The sequence below is a fragment of the Protopterus annectens genome, chromosome 12.part0, assembly GCF_019279795.1.
Source record: "Protopterus annectens isolate FY-2018-M chromosome 12.part0, PAN1.0, whole genome shotgun sequence".
Lineage (NCBI taxonomy): Eukaryota > Metazoa > Chordata > Ceratodontiformes > Protopteridae > Protopterus > Protopterus annectens.
The window spans coordinates 258,627,816-258,648,457 of record NC_056746.1 but is presented as its reverse complement, the minus strand read 5'-3'; the positions used below and the strand labels follow the sequence as shown (position 1 = coordinate 258,648,457).

Sequence of the window (20,642 nt, the reverse complement as noted above, 5' to 3'; positions counted from 1 at the left end):
GCTTTGTTTTTTTTTTTTTTTAGTTCACAGAAATTATCTTTCTGACAACCCGTTTTGCATTTCTTGTATTGGAAAACATGTTTTTGCAAGAATATCATGTATCTCTTTTAGGGGATCATTAATTTTATTTATATATATATATATATATATATATATATATATATATATATATATGTGTGTGTGTGTATGTGTGTGTGTAAATAATAAGCAGTAAAGATACTTTCTGCCTTTTTGAAACAGAAATAAAAAAATTCTGCAAAAGAATTAAAGGTAAAGAGTAAGACATTGCTTTTCTTAATAAACATAAGTGGTTTAATTTGGTGAACAGGTTACCATAATGTCTGATCTTTTACACTGACAGAACTGGTGTCATATCTTGGGTAAATCCCTTTTAGATCTTTTCCCCTTGTCCAGATCCTGTTTATTGGATTTTGCATATTTTTATGTCTTTCAGATCACACAAGTCGTCCCTTGATGAAATATATTCCACCAATGAGGAGAACACACAGACGAGAAGGTATCTCACACATAACATGCTTAATACTGTAATTCACTTTTTTTAACTTTACAAATCCCTTGAGAAATTGATACCAACTTCGATAACTTAAAGGTAGACAATACCCTAAAACAGTGAAGATTACATATCATTCAGAGGAAAGATGCAAATAATACTCTGATGATGAGTAAATATAGTAAATATATATACACACACACACACACACACACATATGTGTGTGTGTGTGTGTGTGTGTGTGTATATATGTGTGTGTGCAAGTATATTCATACATGCTTAAATGTAGCATGGTATGTGGAGTTGAAGGACTTATCATTCAACAAAGTAGTCCATTGGCAGAGCTAGAAGGAGTTGGATGGTCTGTCAATATACTGAAATGGACTTTAGGTAGAACCAAAGTGACCTAAGGAGGAGGAACAGTTCTATAAAAAGAGAATGGATACAGTAGAGGCTTGCCTCTCACAGCGGAGGGAGTGCAGAGGGAAGTGGGGAGGGCCTGGTCCACAGAAGCTAAACAGTTGGGAGTCTAATACCCAGACAAAGATATTTTCAGGACAGTTATACAGACAAGAGTCCGGTACCCATTTGAGGGTATGTCCAAGAGAATAGTAAAGGTGGGAGACTGTTATCCAAATGATGGCCTATTCAGGAATGGAACTTCACAGAAAAAGGGAAGACTCATCCCAGGGTAGGGCTGGAACATCAGAGTGGCCAGGTAGCCCTGAAAGAAGATAGTCTGAAATAAGGCCACTGTTATCCAGAAGTTGGCCTATTCAGGAATGGAGCTTCACAGAAAAAGAGAAGACTCATCCCAGGATAGGGCTGAAACATCAGAGTGGCCAGGTAGCGCTGAAGGAAGATAGTCTGAAATAAGGCCACAGACCCAGGCAAGGAAGCACGGCAATATCACAAGTAGTAGCCTGTTGTTTAATAACTAACATGTGTCTTTACTTTGGACCCACTATGCTACAGTTAAATGCATAAACTGTAAACCTGATAACTCAAGTACACACACACACACACATATACATATTTATATATATATATATATATATATATATATATATATATATATATATATATATATATATATACATATACACACACACACACACTACATGTGTACTTGAGCAAACTGGGACTTTATGCAGATATGCTCCTCTTATTAAAACAATATTTTTGCAGAGGCGCAAGCACCCCGCTCCCCTACAGTGCCTTATTCTGAGGTCACTCTTCTGAGAGAAAGAGTGGCCATTTGTATAGCAAATAAATAATTAACATTATTTTTTTCACTACACTACCTGTCACTGCAAAGGAGAGATGATTACATTGCTACAATAAGCAGCAAGCAAACACACAGAGAAAGGAGATATGGTGTAATCTCCGTGAGGTCTATATTTCAGTTGAATTCAATATATGAGCTGTGTGCTACATGAACATGCAACTCACTGTAGGAAGCTTGTTAGCCTTAAAGCTATATACCCATGTATAATAGTTTTTTTCTCTGTAGTTGGTTCTGCACTTGCTAAGGATTACTTGATGACTTTACCCTTCCACACACACCCTTTTGTCTTTTTTCCTTCCAGATATTCGGTAACTTTAAACCAGTTGGTGATTTAGATTTATTTTCTGTCCTTTTTCAGATGTGTATGCTATTATTCACTTACTCATTTTTGTCCCTTATTTTCCTGATGAGCTGCCATTCTTCCAAATTATGTCTTATTATTTCTGTTATCCCTTCTGTTAAAAAGGGGATCTGTCAGAAGAAAAAATTCAAGCGAGTCACATCTGCCTCAGGTGATAAAAAACTTCTTTATTTGCAGCTAACCAGATTACAGCAGCATGTTGGCCAAGATGATCTCAATCTGATCAGCTTGTTTACTTTCATCAACTTTTATACTTTCCTGTCACTAGCTAAAATAGCTTTTGTTACATTTCTAACAGTTGACAGTTGGCTATGAAAAACATCTAGGATCACAAATTACCTCAGAAAAGAATGCTTTACCTCAAAACCACAGCTAGTGTAGAATGTTTACCTCAAAACCACAGTTAGTACAGAATGTTCAAAAAGGTACAGCATACTTAGTTCAACAGTGGTAGCTGGAATTTTCCACAGCCTGCCTCAGTAAATTAACTCTTATTCAGAAGTATAGAAAACAGATGTTATTCAAGTTGATAAGCAAACTACATCTATCATAGGTAAAGCCCATCTTTAATAAACATGGTTCAATGACCTTTTCTTACCAACACTTCAGCAAATAGCATATTCATTTTGCTAGATGGGAGAAAGAGACAAATAACAGTATGTTTTAAAACTTTTTCCTCTTAACATTTCCCCCCTCAAAACACTTTTATTTGTCTTTTTATTTCAGCAATATATGGTAAAAACTAAGTTTTTCTTTGCATACATTACTTCATTTGTAAGACAAACTTTTAAACTTCAAAACATTTGCAAAAGTCACATTTCATTGTATTCACTTTCACCAGTCTGTTGCAACTGCTGGTACATTGTCTTCCTAACAGCAGTATCAACCAGTCTTTGTAGAAGACCTCTGATACAGGGTATACAATAGCAACCACATACCACCACGATAGCCACAGCGACTCCGACCGACACCAGGAAACTGCTGATGAGATGACTCCATTTTCCAAACCACGCTTGTAGAAAGTCTGTAAAGGGATTATTTACCCCAGAGATGTTAAGTTGTCAATCTCGCCTTCATTCTTGCTGGATGGGGTTCGGAGCCGATCCTCGGCTCCGACTCGGCACTAGCTTTAGCTCGAGAACTCCTTTTACCAGCTCGAGGCAACCCTATATCCCATGATGCAAGGCGGAACTACCTCAGATCTCGTTTGCCGCTTAGCGAAAGAGGTCTCCTTTGCCAGCTGAGGTAAGTTTTTCTTGTTAAATAAGAAAAAAGTTAGTTAGGGGTTTAATTTCCCTTCAGTGTCAGGTTAGCCTGTTTTTAGTACAGCCCACCCTATTCCCTTCCTTTTTTTAAACTTTTATTATAGTTTTTCAGTGAAAGTTTTAGTCAGGCCTAGTTCCCCAAGTTATTCCCTTCCTGTGTGTCTGTGTAGGGATTAAGTTGTGTGTTTGTGGGGACTGTGTGTGTATATCCTGTTAGGATGTCTAAGGAAGGCAAGGTCTCAGGCTTCAAGAAGTGTGACCAGTGCTGTCAGAAAATGTCCCTGACAGACGGTCACACTTCTTGTGTGTATTGCCTGGGGCCTTTGCATCTGCAGGACTCCTGTGCGTTGTGTCATGCCTTTAGCCAGCGAGTCCTGCAGGAAAGGAGGAACAAACTGATCCTCCGAGGTTTGTTGAAACCTGAAGGTTCTCCTCCTAAGCAAGGGCAGGAAAACCTCTTAAGCCACCGAAGGCTCAGGCTACAGTGTCTAAGCCTCCTCGGTGGCTCCGCTCCGTCGGAGCCGATATCGGCTCGGCTGGAACCGATGCTTCTTCTGCCAGAGTAGTGGGTTCGGTGCGGCCGGCTCCGATACCCTGACTACTGTTGCCTTGTCGGCTCCGGCTGGAGCCGACACTTTATCAGCATCGGAGCCGAGATCCTCGGCTCCATCTGGGTTCAAGGGACTTCGGCTCCGATGGCTTCGCCCGCAAGAGATCCCGGTCCCCTTCGATACTAAGTATCCACTCGGCCCGGGTCTCCTCTTTGTCGGAGCGGAGCCATCGGAGCCGATCTTCGAGATCTTCCAGGCTGTCTGACCACGATTTGGAGAGGGTGGTAAGCAGGCTGTTGAAGTCTCAGGCACTGGCCCAAATGCTCCATAGCCCGTCTCAACAGACTTCGCTACAGCCCCAATTCTTGAGATTCCTCCTCCGACTCCACACCAGAGTTTGGAGCCGGAGCTTGGGACAGCGACTGTTTCGATGCGGAGCCGATACATCCTTCGGCTCCGTCATCCTCGGCTCCGATCTCCTCCTTGAGACTTTCCTTGGAGGGATCCGTCGCGGGTTTCCACTGTCGGCTCCGAGGGGCTAGAGGCATCGGACCCTTGTCCGACCCGCTCTCCCTCTCGGAGCTTCGGCTTTGGTAAGCTCGGCGCCGACATCTGCCTCGAGCCTTCTCTCCTTGGAGCCGACCATTCCTGTTTCTTCGGAGCGGGTGTGTTCAGGTCTCCCGGGGAGAGGAGCCTTTGAGGTGATGAGGAGTGTCCTGGCCTCTGAGCGTGGTCAACGGTCTATCCCTCTAGCTCCTCCCTCATCAGTGCCTGCAGAAGCCTCCTGCCAGCCTCTTGCTCTCAGGCCCAGGGATCCATCGCCCCAGGTTTCCCCACTGGGAATTTCCTCCTCTTCCGAGGTTTCTCCTGACCCTGCAGGTGAACCCCCTCGGAAGAGGACGTAAGAGGAAACACACAGACTCCCCTGAGTCTACTACATCTGATACCGACTTAGATGAGTCGGAGGGTTCCCCACGGTCCCCCTCTGAGGATGTCTCATTTTCAGACATCCTTGAGCTCCTCAAACAGAGGGGGAATTGGCCATCCATTGACCCCTCCGAGGATGAGTCGGTATACCTGGAGGCTTTTGGATCCCGACCCTCCACCTCCTGGGTGTCTCCGCCTTCGACCCACTCATGCAGGTAGTGGCTCGGAAGGCGTGGGCTCCAGATTCTGTGGAACCTGTCCCCAGGAGACCATCCAAATTCATCACGGCCCCTTCGGACAAACAGTTCCTGTCCAAAGGTGTCTCTGTGGATGCTATGGTGGTGGCGGCCACTAAGAAGGAACTGGCGGATCCTTCAGTACCTGTCCATCCTCCTAATAAGGATTCTAGGACCATGGACAGGTATGGAAAGCGGATGTTTTCTTCAGCGACCTTTGCAATGCGTTCGCTGAATTACCTTTGTCACTTCACCAGGCTTCAACGAGATATTCTCAAGGAACTGGGGGAAGTAGTCCAGGATCCTTCAGCTGCTGGGGCTCAGGAAAGATTGCCTCTCAGCTAGCTATCCTGAATTCGATATCTAACTCCTCCATGCGGCTCATATCTTATGCAGCCGATGGAACGAGCAGGGCCGCAGGCACAGGTGTTGCTCTTAGACGCCAAGCCTGGATGCGGCTGTGTAATTTTGCGGACCCCTTTAAGGCGTCCTTCACCAACACCCCTTTGACGGTTCGGCTTTGTTCGGACCTCAGGTGAAGGATACTTTGACCAGATGTGAACAAGACGGTAAAACTCTTTCTGCCGTTGGAGTCCAGTTTTCCACTCCTTCTAGACCATATCCCAAGGGTCAGAAGGGGGGGAAGATGTGGTTCCGTAAAGCCCAAGGAGCTACACTGGACACACGTGGTCAGTTTACCCCTAGAGGCAGAGGGGGTAACAATAATAGACGCCGCCCTAGAGGCAGGGTGGGTCCTCAGAACCAGGGCAACAGGGAGCCTCTTCCTGAGAAGCCTTTTCAGCATCCCTGAGGTGTTGCCCGACTGTCCACCCTTGGAGGCAGTCGGGAAGGATTTCGCTGTACCCAGTAGCCTGGCAATCCCTATCACAAGAGAAGTGGGTACAGTCGATTATATCCGAGGGTTACAAAATCCCCTTTGAAAGGTTTCCGCCTCTACAATCCCTTCCAGACATCTCACCCGGTCAAAGGGATTTGGCAAAACAGGAAGTTTTAAAACTCCTGGGAAAAAGAGCCATCCAAACAGTGCCGGCAGACCAAGTAGGATCCGGCTTCTACTCAAGATTCTTTTGGTCCCCAAAAGGACGGGAGATTGGAGACCAATACTAGACCTAAGCAGACTAAACAAGTCTGTCAAAAGGCAAGATTCGGATGGTCACGCTGCAATCCATTCTGCCCTTTCTGGGCAAGGACAACTGGATGTGCTCGATAGACCTTCAGGATGCGTACTATCACATAAAGATTCACAGACGCCCAGAAGGTTTCTCCGCTTTCGGCTGGGAGCCAGTCATTACCAATTCAGAGCACTGCCCTTTGGCCTCACTTCAGCCCCCAGAGTATTCACCAAATGCATGGCGGTGGTCACAGCTCACCTGAGACGTCGAGGATTCCAAGTGTTTCCTTATTTGGACGACTGGCTCCTCTCCGCCACCTCCAGGGATCAGCTTCTTCGGTCCAGAGATTACACCTTACAGCTTTACAAGAGTCTAGGAATTTCGGTGAATTTCGAAAAATCCTCTCTGCTGCCTTGCCAATCTATCACCTTTATAGGCGCAGAATTAAATACCGTCAAAATGTTAGCCAGACTAACAAATCAAAGGATTCTGGACATCCAAAAATTTGTTCAGCTTCTGTTACAAAGCAACAAGGTCAAAGCCAGGTTTGTCTTGAAGGTTCTAGGCCTAATGGCTGCAGCCATTGTTCTTCTTCCACTAGCTCGCTTCCACATGCGTCTCCTGCAGTGGATGTTGTTCACGCAGTGGTCGTACCACGATCTGCCCATGAGACACGAGATCTTAGTGACACAGTCTTGCAGGGCTCATCTACGATGGTGGGTATCTTCCCCGCTTCTTCAGCAGGGCCGACCATTTGTTCCCCCTCCTCCAGTTGCCACAGTCACCACGGATGCCTCTCTGATCGGGTGGGGGGGGCATTATCAGGGCAGGATGGTCCACGGGACGTGGCAACCCATAGAATACCACCTGCACATAAATGTCCTGGAGATGAGAGCAGTGTTTTTAACGTTGCAAGCCCTCGACGACTTTCTTCCCACAGGGACTATTGCAGTACAGACGGACAACATGTCCGTGGTCTGGTACATCAACAAACAGGGCGGAACCAGGTCCTATCCCTTATGTCGAGAAGCTCTCAGACTTTGGCAATGGGCGATCTCTTCTCAGCGGTTTCTGATAGCAACGACATCCCCGGCAGGTCCAACCTATTGGCGGACAGGCTAAGCAGATCTATTCTGATGCCTCACGAGTGGTCTCTCAATCAGTCTGTAGTGGATCAGATTTTTCTAAAGTGGGGCACCCTTGTTGCGATCTTTTCGCTACCCTCAAAACAGCAAGTGCCCAGATTACTTCACACTATTTCTCTTCCGGGCCAACCCTTGAGAGACTCTCTAACCCAGGATTGGCCTCGGGACTTCTTTATGCTTTTCCTCCCTTTCCATTGATTCCACAAGTCATTCAGAAAGCCACCGCTTTGAGAGCCAAATTGATCCTCATTGCTCCATATTGGCCTCGACAAATTTGGTTTCCGCCTCTACATCGTCACCTTCTGGTGCAGCCCTGGCATCTGGACCCAGTTCGGATCTTTTGATCCACCAGTCGGGTCAGCAGCACCGAGCCATTCATTCTCTCAACCTCACTGCTTGGTTGCTCCACTTCCTTCCCTAGCCAGGCTACCAATGATTTCTGACTCAGTCAGAGACATTTTAGTGTCTTCTTTAAAGTCGTCCACTAGAACGGTTTATGCTAGCAAGTGGCGACGTTTTTCTATTTGGGCAAACGCCAGAAATATTGATCCCTTCACTGCTCCTATACATTCTGTTTTGGATTTCCTGGCGGAGGTTTTTCATTCAGGATCGTCATCATCTACAGTCAAAGTACAAATGGCTGCTATTTCCAAATTTCATGTTGGCTTGCAGGACAATAACATCATGTCTCATAGGTTATGCAAAGTTTTTTTTAAGAGGAGTTTTTCTCCTAAAACCGCCTGTGAAACATCCTCCTCCGCAATGGGATCTGAACTTAATGTTGGCTTCCCTAATTCTACCTCCTTTCGAACCGTCTGCTACGTGTTCTTTAAAGTTGTTGACATGGAAAACGATATTTTTGCTGGCTGTTACTTCTGCAAGAAGAGTTTCTGAGATTCAGGCCCTCTGTATTCGTTCACCTTATCTGGTGTTTCATAAGGATAGGGTTTCGCTCAGGACTAACCCTTCCTTTCTTCCCAAGGTTGTATCTCAAGCCAATATTAACCAATCTATTGATCTACCAGTTTTCTTTCCTAACTATTCTGACAGAGCTGAACAGAAGCTGCATTTTTTGGATGTTCATCGTCAGCTCAGGTACTACTTACATAGGACTAAACAACTTAGAAAATCAGACCAATTGTTTGTCTCCTATGCAGGAAGCAGGTTGGGTCTTCCAGTATCTAAAGTGACCTTATCTAGATGGTTGACTTCCACCATTTCCTATGTGTACTCTCTCAAGGGCAAACAACTATCTTCTAAGCCAAAAGCTCATTCGACCAGGAGTCTATCCACTTCTGTAGCCTTTCAGGATAGACTTCCCATTGACACTATTTGTGCAGCAGCTACTTGGGCTACGCCTCATACTTTTGTGTCTCATTACAAGTTGGATTTGGCCTCCAGAGATAGGGCCAGTTTTGGTTCCACTGTTCTCAAGAGTCTGTTCCATTGAGCCACCCGGGATACAGGTGCTAGGGACGCGGTCCCATCCAGCAAGAATGAAGGCGAGATTGACAACTTAACATTTAGAAGTTATGTACCTACCATAACGATGTTATGTGATCCTATCTCGCCTACATTCTGAATGATGGGTTCGGAGCCGATCCCTCGGCTCCGACTCGGCACGCTTATGCCAAAGAACGAAGTCTCTTATTGGCTGAGCTTACTATATCCCAGGATGCACCACTACCAGTCTCCCAGATCTCGTTTGCCGCTTCCCTGCGAAGACGTGGTCTCGAGCTGGCTGGGCTGAGTAGTTTTATTAACTAACTTTTCTGTCAGTTTTTTGCTGTTTTTGCTCACAAAAGCTGTTTTAACGGCTATCGCTAACTTTGTGTACGATTTGGATTGTTAAATTGTTGTGTGTGATTGGGTTCAGTTTGTTTTCGCCCCTCCATCCAGGGCCTTCCCGGACTGTCAACCTTAATTCTTTACAGGGTCTCTAGTAATTATATAATTGGTTAGAGTTACCTGTTCTTTTTTACAGGAAGTGTTTGCATTAGTTATTACTGTAAGCTTAGATTTATCAGCAGTAAAAATTTAGTGTACTTTCCTGTCAGAGTGACTAGAATTGTGTATCATCATGTCTCAAACCCCTAGGCCTTCGGGCTTTAAAAAATGTTCGAAATGTGGGTTTAAAATGTCTATCACAGACGATCATTCGCTCTGTGTATATTGTCTCGGGGCAAAGCACTTGCAGGAGTCATGCAGTGTATGTCACGCTTTTTCCTCAAGGGTCCTCCAGGAGAGGAAAAATAAATTGATTCTTAAGGGGTTAGTTAAACCTTCCTTTGAAGAAGCCTTGGCATCCTCTCCTGCTCCAACCAAAAAGAAAAGGGCTTCGGTTTCGACCAGTCCGTCGGACCCGACTGCCAAGAAACTTAGGCAGGCCTCTCCTTCGGCTCCAAAGACTTCGGAGCCGAGGTCGAACGTCTGCCTCGATGCCACCAGTATCGACTCCTCTGGCTTCGGAGCCGATGGCTGGGGCATCGAGGCGGGTCACCTTCGCCGGCTCCACTGCTCGGAGCCGACAGGGTCGCCAGCTCAGACACTTCCTCCTCGGCGCCGAAGTCTACCTCGGCACCGATGGAATCTGCTGTGAGTATTCCTCGGCGCCGATGCTCATCGAGTCGCCGAGCCGGTCCCCTAGCCCTTTGGGGCCGATGGAGAGACCTTCTCGAACCCGTTCTGTTTCCTCTCGGTCTTCGAGGATGTCGGATTCTGATATAGACAGGGTGCTCCAAAGACTGTTCCAGTCCCCAGTCTTCCAAAAATTTGTTTCGGTTCCGACCCAGCTGGTTTCGGAGCCGATGACCTTGGCCCACCCCGTTGCCATTCCTCCTCCGACCGCTTCGGCTCCGTCGGAGCAGGTGCTGTTGGAGCCGGTGGAGATCTCAGAGTCGGCTCCGACCCTTACTCCAACCCGGGCCTTCGGGTCCGAGTTTAGTACGCGGACTTCTTCGGCTGGACCCGGGGGTGATGTTTCGGGACCTATGCTTTCGGTTCCGAGCCTCCCCCTCGGTGCTTCAGCTGCGGGACTTCCGTCGGCTATCACGGCTCAGGAGTCCGGACACTCCCAGGATTCTGGGGGTCCGGCTTTCAGGGCCATGAGGAGTGCCTTGGCCAAGTCCTCTTCGGCCATCTCTCCGGTTTTACCAGCACCTTCCCTGGGCGTGGAGACTGGGTCTTTGGCAGTTCCCCTGTCCGTAGCCAGCGGAGCCCCGAGGCCTGAGGTTACCCCCAGTGGGGGTTCCCCTCCTCCTCAGGGTTCTTCGGAGTTGTCTTCAGAGGACCCCCACGGGAGAGATCGTGCAAGAGGAAGCACGTGGACTCCCCGAGTCTATTACATCGACACTGATATGGATGATGCAGAGGGGTCCCAGTCGTCCTCGGATGATGTCTCATTTGCAGACATCTTAGAGATCCTCAAACAACGAGGCGGCTGGATATCCAAACCCCCCTCTGCTGACGAATCAGTGCTCCTCAAGGCCTTTGGGGCTCAGCCCTCCGCCTCCTGGGTGTCTCCGCCCTTGACGAGCTTCTGGATTTAGTTTGTCGAAGGTGGGAACATCCAGATACCGTGGAACCAGTCCCTTCTCGTCCAAATAAATTTTTATCTGCTCCCCCCGAGAAGGAGTTCCTTACTAAAGGCGTGGCTGTGGATGCCATGGTGGTGGCATCTGCTACACAACAGGACGTGGCAGAGGCTTCAACGTCCATCCATCCTCCTAATAAGGAGTCTAGGAGTATGGATAGGTACGGGAAGCGCACCCTGACTTCAGCGGCCTTTACCTTAAGGTCTCTGAATTATTTGGCACATTTTACCAGGCTTCAGAGGGATCTGGTCAAGGAGTTGTCAGATTCCCTCTCGGGTAACCTACCTGAGCAGCTAGCCCAGTCCGTTAGCTCTCAGTTGGCTATCCTTACGTCAATTGCTAACTCGTCCATGAGGCTCATTTCCTATGCGGCCCGTGGGGCGGGTAGTGCGGCAGGCACAGGCGTGTCTCTACGTAGACAAGCCTGGCTCCGCTTGTGTCAGTTCTGGAGGCCTTCAAGTCTTCCTTCGCCGACGCTCCCTTTGATGGGTCCTCATTGTTTGGACCCAAGGTGAAAGACACCCTTACCCGCTGTGAGCAAGAGGGAAAAACGTTATCTGCCGTAGGGGCCCGTTATTCCACTCCCTTTCGGCCTTACCCCAAGGCCAAAGGAGGGGGAAAATGTGGTTCGAAAATCTCGCAAGTTTTTCTCCCAACAGCAGGAAGATTCCCGTCCAGACGCACAGGCCGGGGAAATTTTTCAGGGACACGCCGTCCCAGAGGCACCAGCAGGCCCCGCAATTCTGGAGACCGCGAGTCCTTTCGTGGCTCTTCAGCCTCCCACACGACATGAGGGATTGCCCGGCTGTGCTGCTTCGGAGCCAGTCGGGTGTCGTTTTGCCAAGCACCTAAAAGCCTGGGAGTCAATCACTCAGGACAGATGGGTGCTTCGGATAATTGCCGGAGGTTACACCATCCCATTCAAATACTCACCCCCTCCGTCCAAGAGAATCCCGGACCCATCACCCAGTCAAAGGGAAATAGCAGCCGCAGAAGCTTTAAAGCTGCTAGAAAAAGGAGTCATCCAACCGGTCCCCACAGACCAGATCGGATCAGGAAATTACTCCAAGTTCTTTTTAGTGCCAAAAAAGACAGGGGACCTGAGACCAATATTGGATCTCAGCAGACTGAACCAATCCGTCACGAAATCCAAATTCCGAATGGTCACGTTGCAATCCATTCTCCATTGTTGGAGAAGGATGTTTGGATGTGCTCCATAGACCTCAAGGACGCCTATTATCACATACCGATACATCAGGCATCCAGAAGGTATCTGCGCTTCAGCCTGGGAGTCAGTCATTACCAATTTTGTGCTCTGCCCTTTGGTCTCACCACAGCCCCCAGGGTGTTCACCAAGTGTTTGGCAGTAGTGACGGCTCACCTGAGGAGTCTTGGATTCCAAGTGTTTCCCTATCTCGACGACTGGCTCCTGACTGCCACCACCAGGCATCTACTAATGGACAACCTCAAAGCCACCATCTCCCTGGGTGTTTCCCTAGGGATTACATTCAATTGGTCAAAGTCTGTCTTGCTACCCTCTCAGCGCATAAAGTTTATAGGAGCAGAGATAGACTCAAGATTGATGCGCGTCTTTCTTCCTGCCGAAAGGATCCGAACTTTACAGGGCCAAGTTCAAGCTCTGATCTCGAGATCCAAAGCCCCAGCCAGGATGGTCCTACAGGTTCTAGGCTCAATGTCTGCCACGGTTCTTTTAGTTCCTCTAGCAAGGTTACACATGAGGATTCTTCAGTGGCTCTTGTCAACTCAATGGTCCTTTCAGGATCTTCCCCTCAATCATCACATCATGATTACGGAAATATGCAAAAGGGACCTTCGCTGGTGGCTTCAAACATCCAACTTGGATCAGGGAAAACCCTTTGTTCTCCCCCCTCCAGTGGTTACCCTGACGACAGATGCCTCCCAGATAGGGTGGGGGGGGCATTGTCTGGGCAGGCTAGTTCAGGGCTCCTGGCTTCCGGACGAAGCTCTCCTCCACATCAACGTGTTGGAGATGAGGGCTGTACTTCTATCCCTACAGGCCTTACACAAGTTTCTTCCTCAGGGCATCATCGCCATCCACACAGACAACATGTCGGTGGTTTGGTATCTGAACAAACAAGGGGGGACCAGATCATATCCCCTTTGCAGAGAGGCCATGAGAGTGTGGGAATGGGCTGTAGCTACCAACCGCTTCTTGGTAGCGACCCACATCCCGGGAAAGTCAAATGTATTGGCGGACAAATTAAGCAGGACAATTCTCTCTCCTCACGAATGGTCTCTAAACCGCACAGTAGCAGCCCAGGTTTTCAAGAGATGGGCGACGGCGTGCTGCGACCTATTTGCAACTCCACAAAACACCAAGTGCCAAAGGTTCTTCTCCTTGATTCCACATCAGGAAGTACCAGCCATGGATGCTCTAGCACAACCTTGGCCAACAGGGCTACTTTATGCCTTTCCTCCAATTCCACTCCTTCCCAAAGTTATTCAAAAAGCTTCTCAACTAGGGTCTTCAATGATTCTGATTGCCCCATACTGGCCTCGTCAGATATGGTTTCCTTACCTGAAAAAGCATGCAGTGGACGATCCGTGGACCTTAGACCTGATCCCGGATTTGCTAATCCATCAGTCGGGACATTGGCATCAGTCCCTTCAATCTCTGAAATTGACTGCTTGGCTCCTCCACTTCCAACCTTAGTTAGAAGTCACACACTAGACCCGGAAGTTGTTCACATTTTATCTTGACCCACAAACCCACCACTAACAAATTGTACCTCAGTAAGTGGAAGAGGTTTGCTATCTGGGCTCAACTCAAGGGCTTAGACCCTATCACTGCTCCTGTCCCAGAGGTTTTGAAATTCTTAACATCCCTGTTTAATCAGGGATCTTCTGTCTCAACTATTAAAGTTCAACTAGCTGCTATCTCTAAATTCCATGAATCCACGGATCCTCCTTTGATGAGCAGCAGACTATGCAAAACATTCATTAAAGGTGCGAGTCTGTTAAGACCACCAGTTTTTCATCCTGCACCTCCGTGGGATCTTGATTTGGTGCTTGCATTAACATCTCCCCCTTTTGAACCGGCTGCTACATGCGAATTAAAATATCTGTCTTGGAAAACGGCGTTCTTAGTGGCTATTACTTCTGCAAGAAGAGTCTCAGAGCTTCAAGCCCTGTCTATTAAACCACCGTACTTGATTTTCCACAAAGATAGAGTATCACTTAGGCCTAATCCATCCTTTGTCCCAAAGGTCTGCTCTAGTTTCTGTCTTCAACAATCTCTAGAACTACCAGTTTTCTTTCCAAAATTCTCAAATGAAGCAGAATACACTCTCCATAAATTGGATGTTCACAGGCAATTACGCTTCTATTTAGACAGGACTCAGCAACTTCGTAAGTCAGACCAGTTGTTTGTGTCCTTCTCAGATAATAAATTGGGCCAAACCATCACAAAAGCTACAATCTCAAAATGGATCAGAGATTGCATAACTCAGGCCTATTCTTCTTCGAATAAACATCTTACATCATCTATCAAAGCTCATTCTACCAGAGCTATGGCTACTTCTATAGCCTTTCATTCCAAGCTCGCTATATCGGAAATTTGTGCTGCGGCTACTTGGTCCAACCCGCACACTTTCATTTCCCACTACAAATTGGATGTGGCATCTAAAGGACGAGCATCATTTGGTTCCACGGTACTCAGGAGTGTTTTCCAGTGAGCCACCCAGGATTCAGGTGCTAGGACGCTGTCCCATCATTCAGAATGTAGGCGAGATAGGATCACATAACATCTTTTAGTTATGTACTCACCATAACTTCAGATGTTTGGGATCCATCTCGCCTACATTCCTGATACCCACCCTCCTTCCCCCTGCCTTGCAGATCAGAAGAGATTGAACGGTTTTGAGCTCCACTGTTTTTATCTTGTTTCATCTGACGATGTTATATAAGCAGGGTATGCATGTGTGCATGTATGCGGACAAACTAGATCTGGGGGACTGGTAGTGGTGCATCCTGGGATATAGTAAGCTCAGCCAATAAGAGACTTCGTTCTTTGGCATAAGCGTGCCGAGTCGGAGCCGAGGGATCGGCTCCGAACCCATCATTCAGAATGTAGGCGAGATGGATCCCAAACATCTGAAGTTATGGTGAGTACATAACTAAAAGTTCCATGTTAGTTGTCTTCATCTCGCCTTCTTCTTGCGTCCCACCCTCCTTCCCCCTGGCCTGGACAGATCTTGCAGAGTTCCTATTAGATTGCTTCCTCTGGAGCATTGTTATGAGGACTTCTTTTAGGAACCATGGTTCCTAATTATATTAGGATAAGTCTTTAGCAGGGTTAGTTAGCTGCCAAACGAGATCTGAGGTAGTTCCGCCTTGCATCATGGGATATAGGGTTGCCTCGAGCTGGTAAAAGGAGTTCTCGAGCTAAAGCTAGTGCCGAGTCGGAGCCGAGGATCGGCTCCGAACCCCATCCAGCAAGAAGAAGGCGAGATGAAGACAACTAACATGGAACGTTATGGTAGGTACATAACTTCTAATTCTCTGCCAATTCTTTATGTCCTTGCTCAGCTAAAAAACTAAGAAGGGCTAGGGTATCCTTTTTACAACTTTCCTACGTGGGTGAGGCCAATAAAATATCATCTACATACAACAGAACCTGGCTTCCCTCTGGGGGAACAAACTGAGCTAAATTCGCAGCCATTTCTTGTGCGAATATTGGCGGACTCCACAATAACCCTGTGGCAATCTGGTGTATGTGTATCTTTTACCTTGGAAAGTGAATGCAAACCAAAATCTACTCTCCTTGTGTAGTGGTATGGAGAAAAAGGCATTGCTTATGTCTATGACAGAAAAATATCTGTGCTGAGGTAGTAAATCATTAAGTAATGTATAGGGGTCAGGGACCACTGGTGCTCTTGGGATCACAGCTAAATTAACTGCTTGTAAATCCTGAACCAACCTCCATGACCCATCCGGTTTCTTTACAGGAAACAACGGAGTATTGCAGGGTGAATCTGGGCATTCAACAAGAATTCCTACCTGTTTTAGCTGTTCAATAACTGGTTTAATTCCCTCCTCCGCTTGCTTACTTAGTGGATATTGGTGCTTACGAGGTCTAAAACCTGACTTTGCAGTTATACAAACTTCACCTGCTGTTTTCATTAATCCTACATCTCCTTTACCTTTTGACCATAAATCTACAGGCAAGGCACTTAACACACTATCTTTCTCTTGAGTTAGGAGGATTTGTCATGCCATTTCTGTTTTGTCATCCCTGAGGTGCATACTTGGTCGTGCCCAAGTCACCCAGTTTAATCTTTGTACCTGGATCTGTTGATCTTTCAACTGACTTTCAGACATTGTGTTCCAAATCGTTACCTTTTTCACCAAATCTACCCAATGTGTCCCCACTGCTTTAGTAACTAAGATATGTGGGCTATAACTTGAGCGATATAAAGAACTCATTTCCATAGTCAAAGTACAGGTTACTACTGTATTACTTTGCGTATCCCAAAACATATCATTCAAAATTATCCTTGCACACTTGTGCTTAAAGAATTCTTTTTCAAATTCTTTATCCGGACCAGGGGCCTTATAGAACATTGTACAATGTAAGTGTGCCACAACCTGCAGTGACCCGCTCCTAGATTTACTTAGAGCTAGATTGATCAATTCTGTATCAACCCTCCCCAGGCCGTCTGAAATCAAGTCTAGGCTATACCAGTAAAACAAGTCTTGTACTCCCTGTACTACTAAGCCATCCGCTAACCTTTTTGCCTCAATACCTTTAGGTGTGGGAATTCCCGCTATTCCAAACACATGCATCAAATCTCTTCCTAGCAAATTAACTGGACAAACTTTTGATATAATTACCCTACACCTAACAGTTTGGTTTGTTTGCGGATCTGTGAACAGTAGAGGATGAGACAGTGGTTCCTTATAAATTTTCCCGTTTGTTGCTTTTACAAGGACAAACTCATCTATTTTGCAGTTCGGAGGCAGAACTGCTGGACCCAAGAGTGTACGCGATGCACCTGAATCACATAAAAACTCCACTTTTTGTCCCTCAACCAAAAACTCTATCATGGGTTTCTGATCTAGATGCATAGCAATACCCAAATTTTCCAGGTTTATGACTTCACAGTCACAATCCCGCCCTTCCATTAGAGTGTTCTGACATTCATCGTAGACAGTGTCTGCCTCTTCATTATCCCCATAATGAAGATGGAGCTTTTCTTTACTATCATATAGTCATGCGGAGCCCTTGTTCGTAAGCTGTGGGGGATGTTGCCACTCTTCACAGTCGGCAGCGAAATGCCCACGTCTACCGCATTTAAAACATTCTCCACGTTTTAACCTTTCCCTATAGGCTGAATATCCACCCGGTTCATTTAACGTGTCCCATTGCGGGCCCCCACGTTTTTTTACGCCACCACGGCGCCCTTGCTCCCTTTGGTCCTGTACTAAGAATATCCCACCATCATCCCCTACTGCTAACACTTGTACTTTCTTTTTCAGATTAAAATGTCACTCAGCATGCCGTGCATATTCAAACAAAGGTTGCAGTCTACATGTTCTGTGATCTACCATGTGCTTAGTAATAAAACTACTTATTGGAGCCTTACAACCTTTAAGAAAAGCATTTTTCAATTGCTGTTCATACGGACTATCATTGGTCTGATCCTGCGGAATCATCATTCCACAATGGTTATTGAACACTTCTGTCAATCTTACAATATAGTGATCTACAAATTCATCATCATTTTGAATGCACTGATTTATTACTGTCCAATCTGCTCTTGGACGCCACTTATCAGAAATTCTCTTTAACAGATCAGTGACTTGTGTGTCTAACACCCCAGAATTATGCTTTAATGTAGTGCCGTCATCTGCCTTACATGTCCAAGTAGCACAAACTAAGTGCCAATCTGGACCTAAGATTTGTCGCACTACTTGTTCTACTTCTAAACCATTTAGATGATAACTCAAACGCATACCAACTATGTCCTCAGAAAACTTTTGAAAAATTAACCTTGGGATGAGGAGTACCATCCGTAGCTCGTTTTATATCCTCTCTAGCCCAGGGACGATAAACTAAAATAGTTGGTTCTTGTCCAAAATCTCCTGCTTGTGGGTTTGCAACTTGTATTAAGGGAAGAGCTTCTGAATGGTCAGAAAGTTTAATAGCCCAATGTCCTTGCCCTGCTGGTCCTGCCCTTAGCTGCATAGGTTGGTCTACCTGTTGCAAAGCAACCTTAGGTACTACGGGAATTTGTGGATAAATTGGAGGGGTCACAACATTTCCTTGAGCAGCTAATAACCCACCCTGCTGTACAGATCCCACATCTTCAGACTGATATTGAGGAGGTTCCCCTGGTATGGCAGCAGCAATTTCACCATACGGTGGGGCAGTTGCCTGCCTTTGTACTGCACAAACTGTATGCTCATCCTCTTTATCTAAAAATAAAGCTACTTTTCCACTTGGCACCAGTGATCCCTTTTGATTTATTTTCTCTTTTTCCTGACACTGTTTTTCTTTTATAGCTCGTTTATTTGCTTCTTCTAACCATTTTTGTGCTTGGGGAAATCCCAATTGTCTTTGCTTTTTAGTTCTAGTTCCTGTATCTCTTTTCAAATCTCTAACCAATTTTGCACAAGCATTCTTATTCAGTGTACCATCAAAATCATATTTCAACTTCCACTTCTTCAAAAATTTAACATTATTTTTATTTAAACTTTTCATATACTTAGCATCAACATTTAAACAGGCATCACTCTCACACTTGCAGCAACTTGAACCCATGTTTTCCTAGATTTCTTATTTTAGGACTGCATCAAAATTATGTTTACAGGGCTTATTACAAAATGGGGCGATCTTAAAGGGGATCCTAATAAAATAACAGGTAATCCTAACAAAATAACAAGTAATCCTAACAAAATAATCTTAACAATTATTCCTACTCACCCTTAACTAAAAATAAAACCCCTGTCGACAAGGTTAAATTAAATTAAAAGAAAAATGTATTTTCCATACTACCTGAACCAGATGAGACTCCGTTTCCCCTTTTGGTTCGGAAACCGTCCCTCAGATAGGCACCAGAGAGCGGCTGGCCTCTTTCCAACGACAAATCAGTTGGAGGGCTTTCCGTCGAGGGAATCTTAAGATAGGAAACCCTCACCTGCGCAGGTTTTTTGGTCTCTCTGTCGGTCTGATCCGTATCTTCGTAGAGTTTTCGGGTCCGAAGGACCAAAATGTCAGAAGAAAAAATTCAAGCGAGTCACATCTGCCTCAGGTGATGAAAAACTTCTTTATTTGCAGCTAACCAGATTACAGCAGCATGTTGGCCAAGATGATCTCAATCTGATCAGCTTGTTTACTGACATCTACTTTTATACTTTCCTGTCACTAGCCAAAATAGCTTTTGTTACATTTCTAACAGTTGACAGTTGGCTATGAAAAACATCTAGGATCACAAATTACCTCAGAAAATAATGATTTACCTCAAAACCACAGCTAGTTTTTAATGTTTACCTCAAAACCACAGTTAGTACAGAATGTTCAAAAAGGTACAGCATACTTAGTTCAACAGTGGTAGCTGGAATTTTCCACAGCCTGCCTCAGTAAATTAACTCTTATTCAGAAGTATAGAAAACAGATGTTATTCAAGTTCATAAGCAAACTACATCTATCATAGGTAAAGCCCATCTTTAATAAACATGGTTCAATGATCTTTTCTTACCAACACTTCAGCAAATAGCATATTCATTTTGCTAGATGGGAGAAAGAGACAAATAACAGTATGTTTTAAAACTTTTTCTCTTAACAGGATCATTTTTAAATAGTTGGCTAATTTGACTTCAAATGGCAAATTTGTTAGCCAAGTGAACTTTGGTATATGTTTTTGATTTATAGCACTATGTCTGTAAGTCCTGAATGTTGCTTTCAATTATTTTAGTAAACCTGCCTCTTGTAAAATATTCTTTTACTATAGGTTTAATGTACTGTTATTTTTCTCTAGAGATTTTTGTCACAGGGCATCACTGAAAATAGGTCATGCTCAGTCAGTACTTCTGTTTAACAAGCATAATTTAAATATGATGAAGAATCAACACAGTTATCTGCATTTAACAAACCCTTCTTTTCAAGAATGGAAAATAAACTTCCTTTTGATAGGAAGAGAGGTATAATTCAATTGTCGATGAGTCATTCTCAAAGTTTTAGGGTCCTTGGTAAATGTACAAGGACCTCTTAGAAGGGAGACAGGCTAGAAAACAAAAAACATTCTCAAACTATCACGGTATGGTATTTTGTTGAAAAGACAGTGAAGAATTTTCACAGCTCAGTGGCTGACAGAGATTCTAACTTTGTTACAAAGTAACATTCATTTCAAAGCCTCCTCATTGGACAGTCTCCAAGGCACACATGAGTTTGCTAACAAGGACAAAGCCAGTGTTACAAAATATTTTAGCTGTGTGTATTGGGGGGGATCATAGAAGGGAACACTCCATTGTTCATTGATGACATCCTACTGAATGTCTAATTAGTTATGAAGAGGGAAGCTGGGACTTTGAAGGACGGTTTTGGGCATATCCTATCTTAATAATAAGGGGAATCTCCAGAAATTCAAAAT

The 20,642-nt window shown here is 45.4% G+C and overlaps 1 protein-coding gene across 1 annotated transcript in view; it reads left to right on the top strand.

Moving 5' to 3' along the window:
* Nucleotides 1-20,642, top strand: part of LOC122816492 (dynein axonemal assembly factor 8-like) — a 3,534,829-nt gene that overhangs the window by 2,470,704 nt on the left and 1,043,483 nt on the right. Inside the window, exon 22 of the mRNA XM_044089323.1 lies at nt 455-517. Within this exon, the coding sequence (XP_043945258.1) occupies nt 455-517 (63 nt within the window). The remainder of the gene's footprint in view (nt 1-454; nt 518-20,642) is intronic.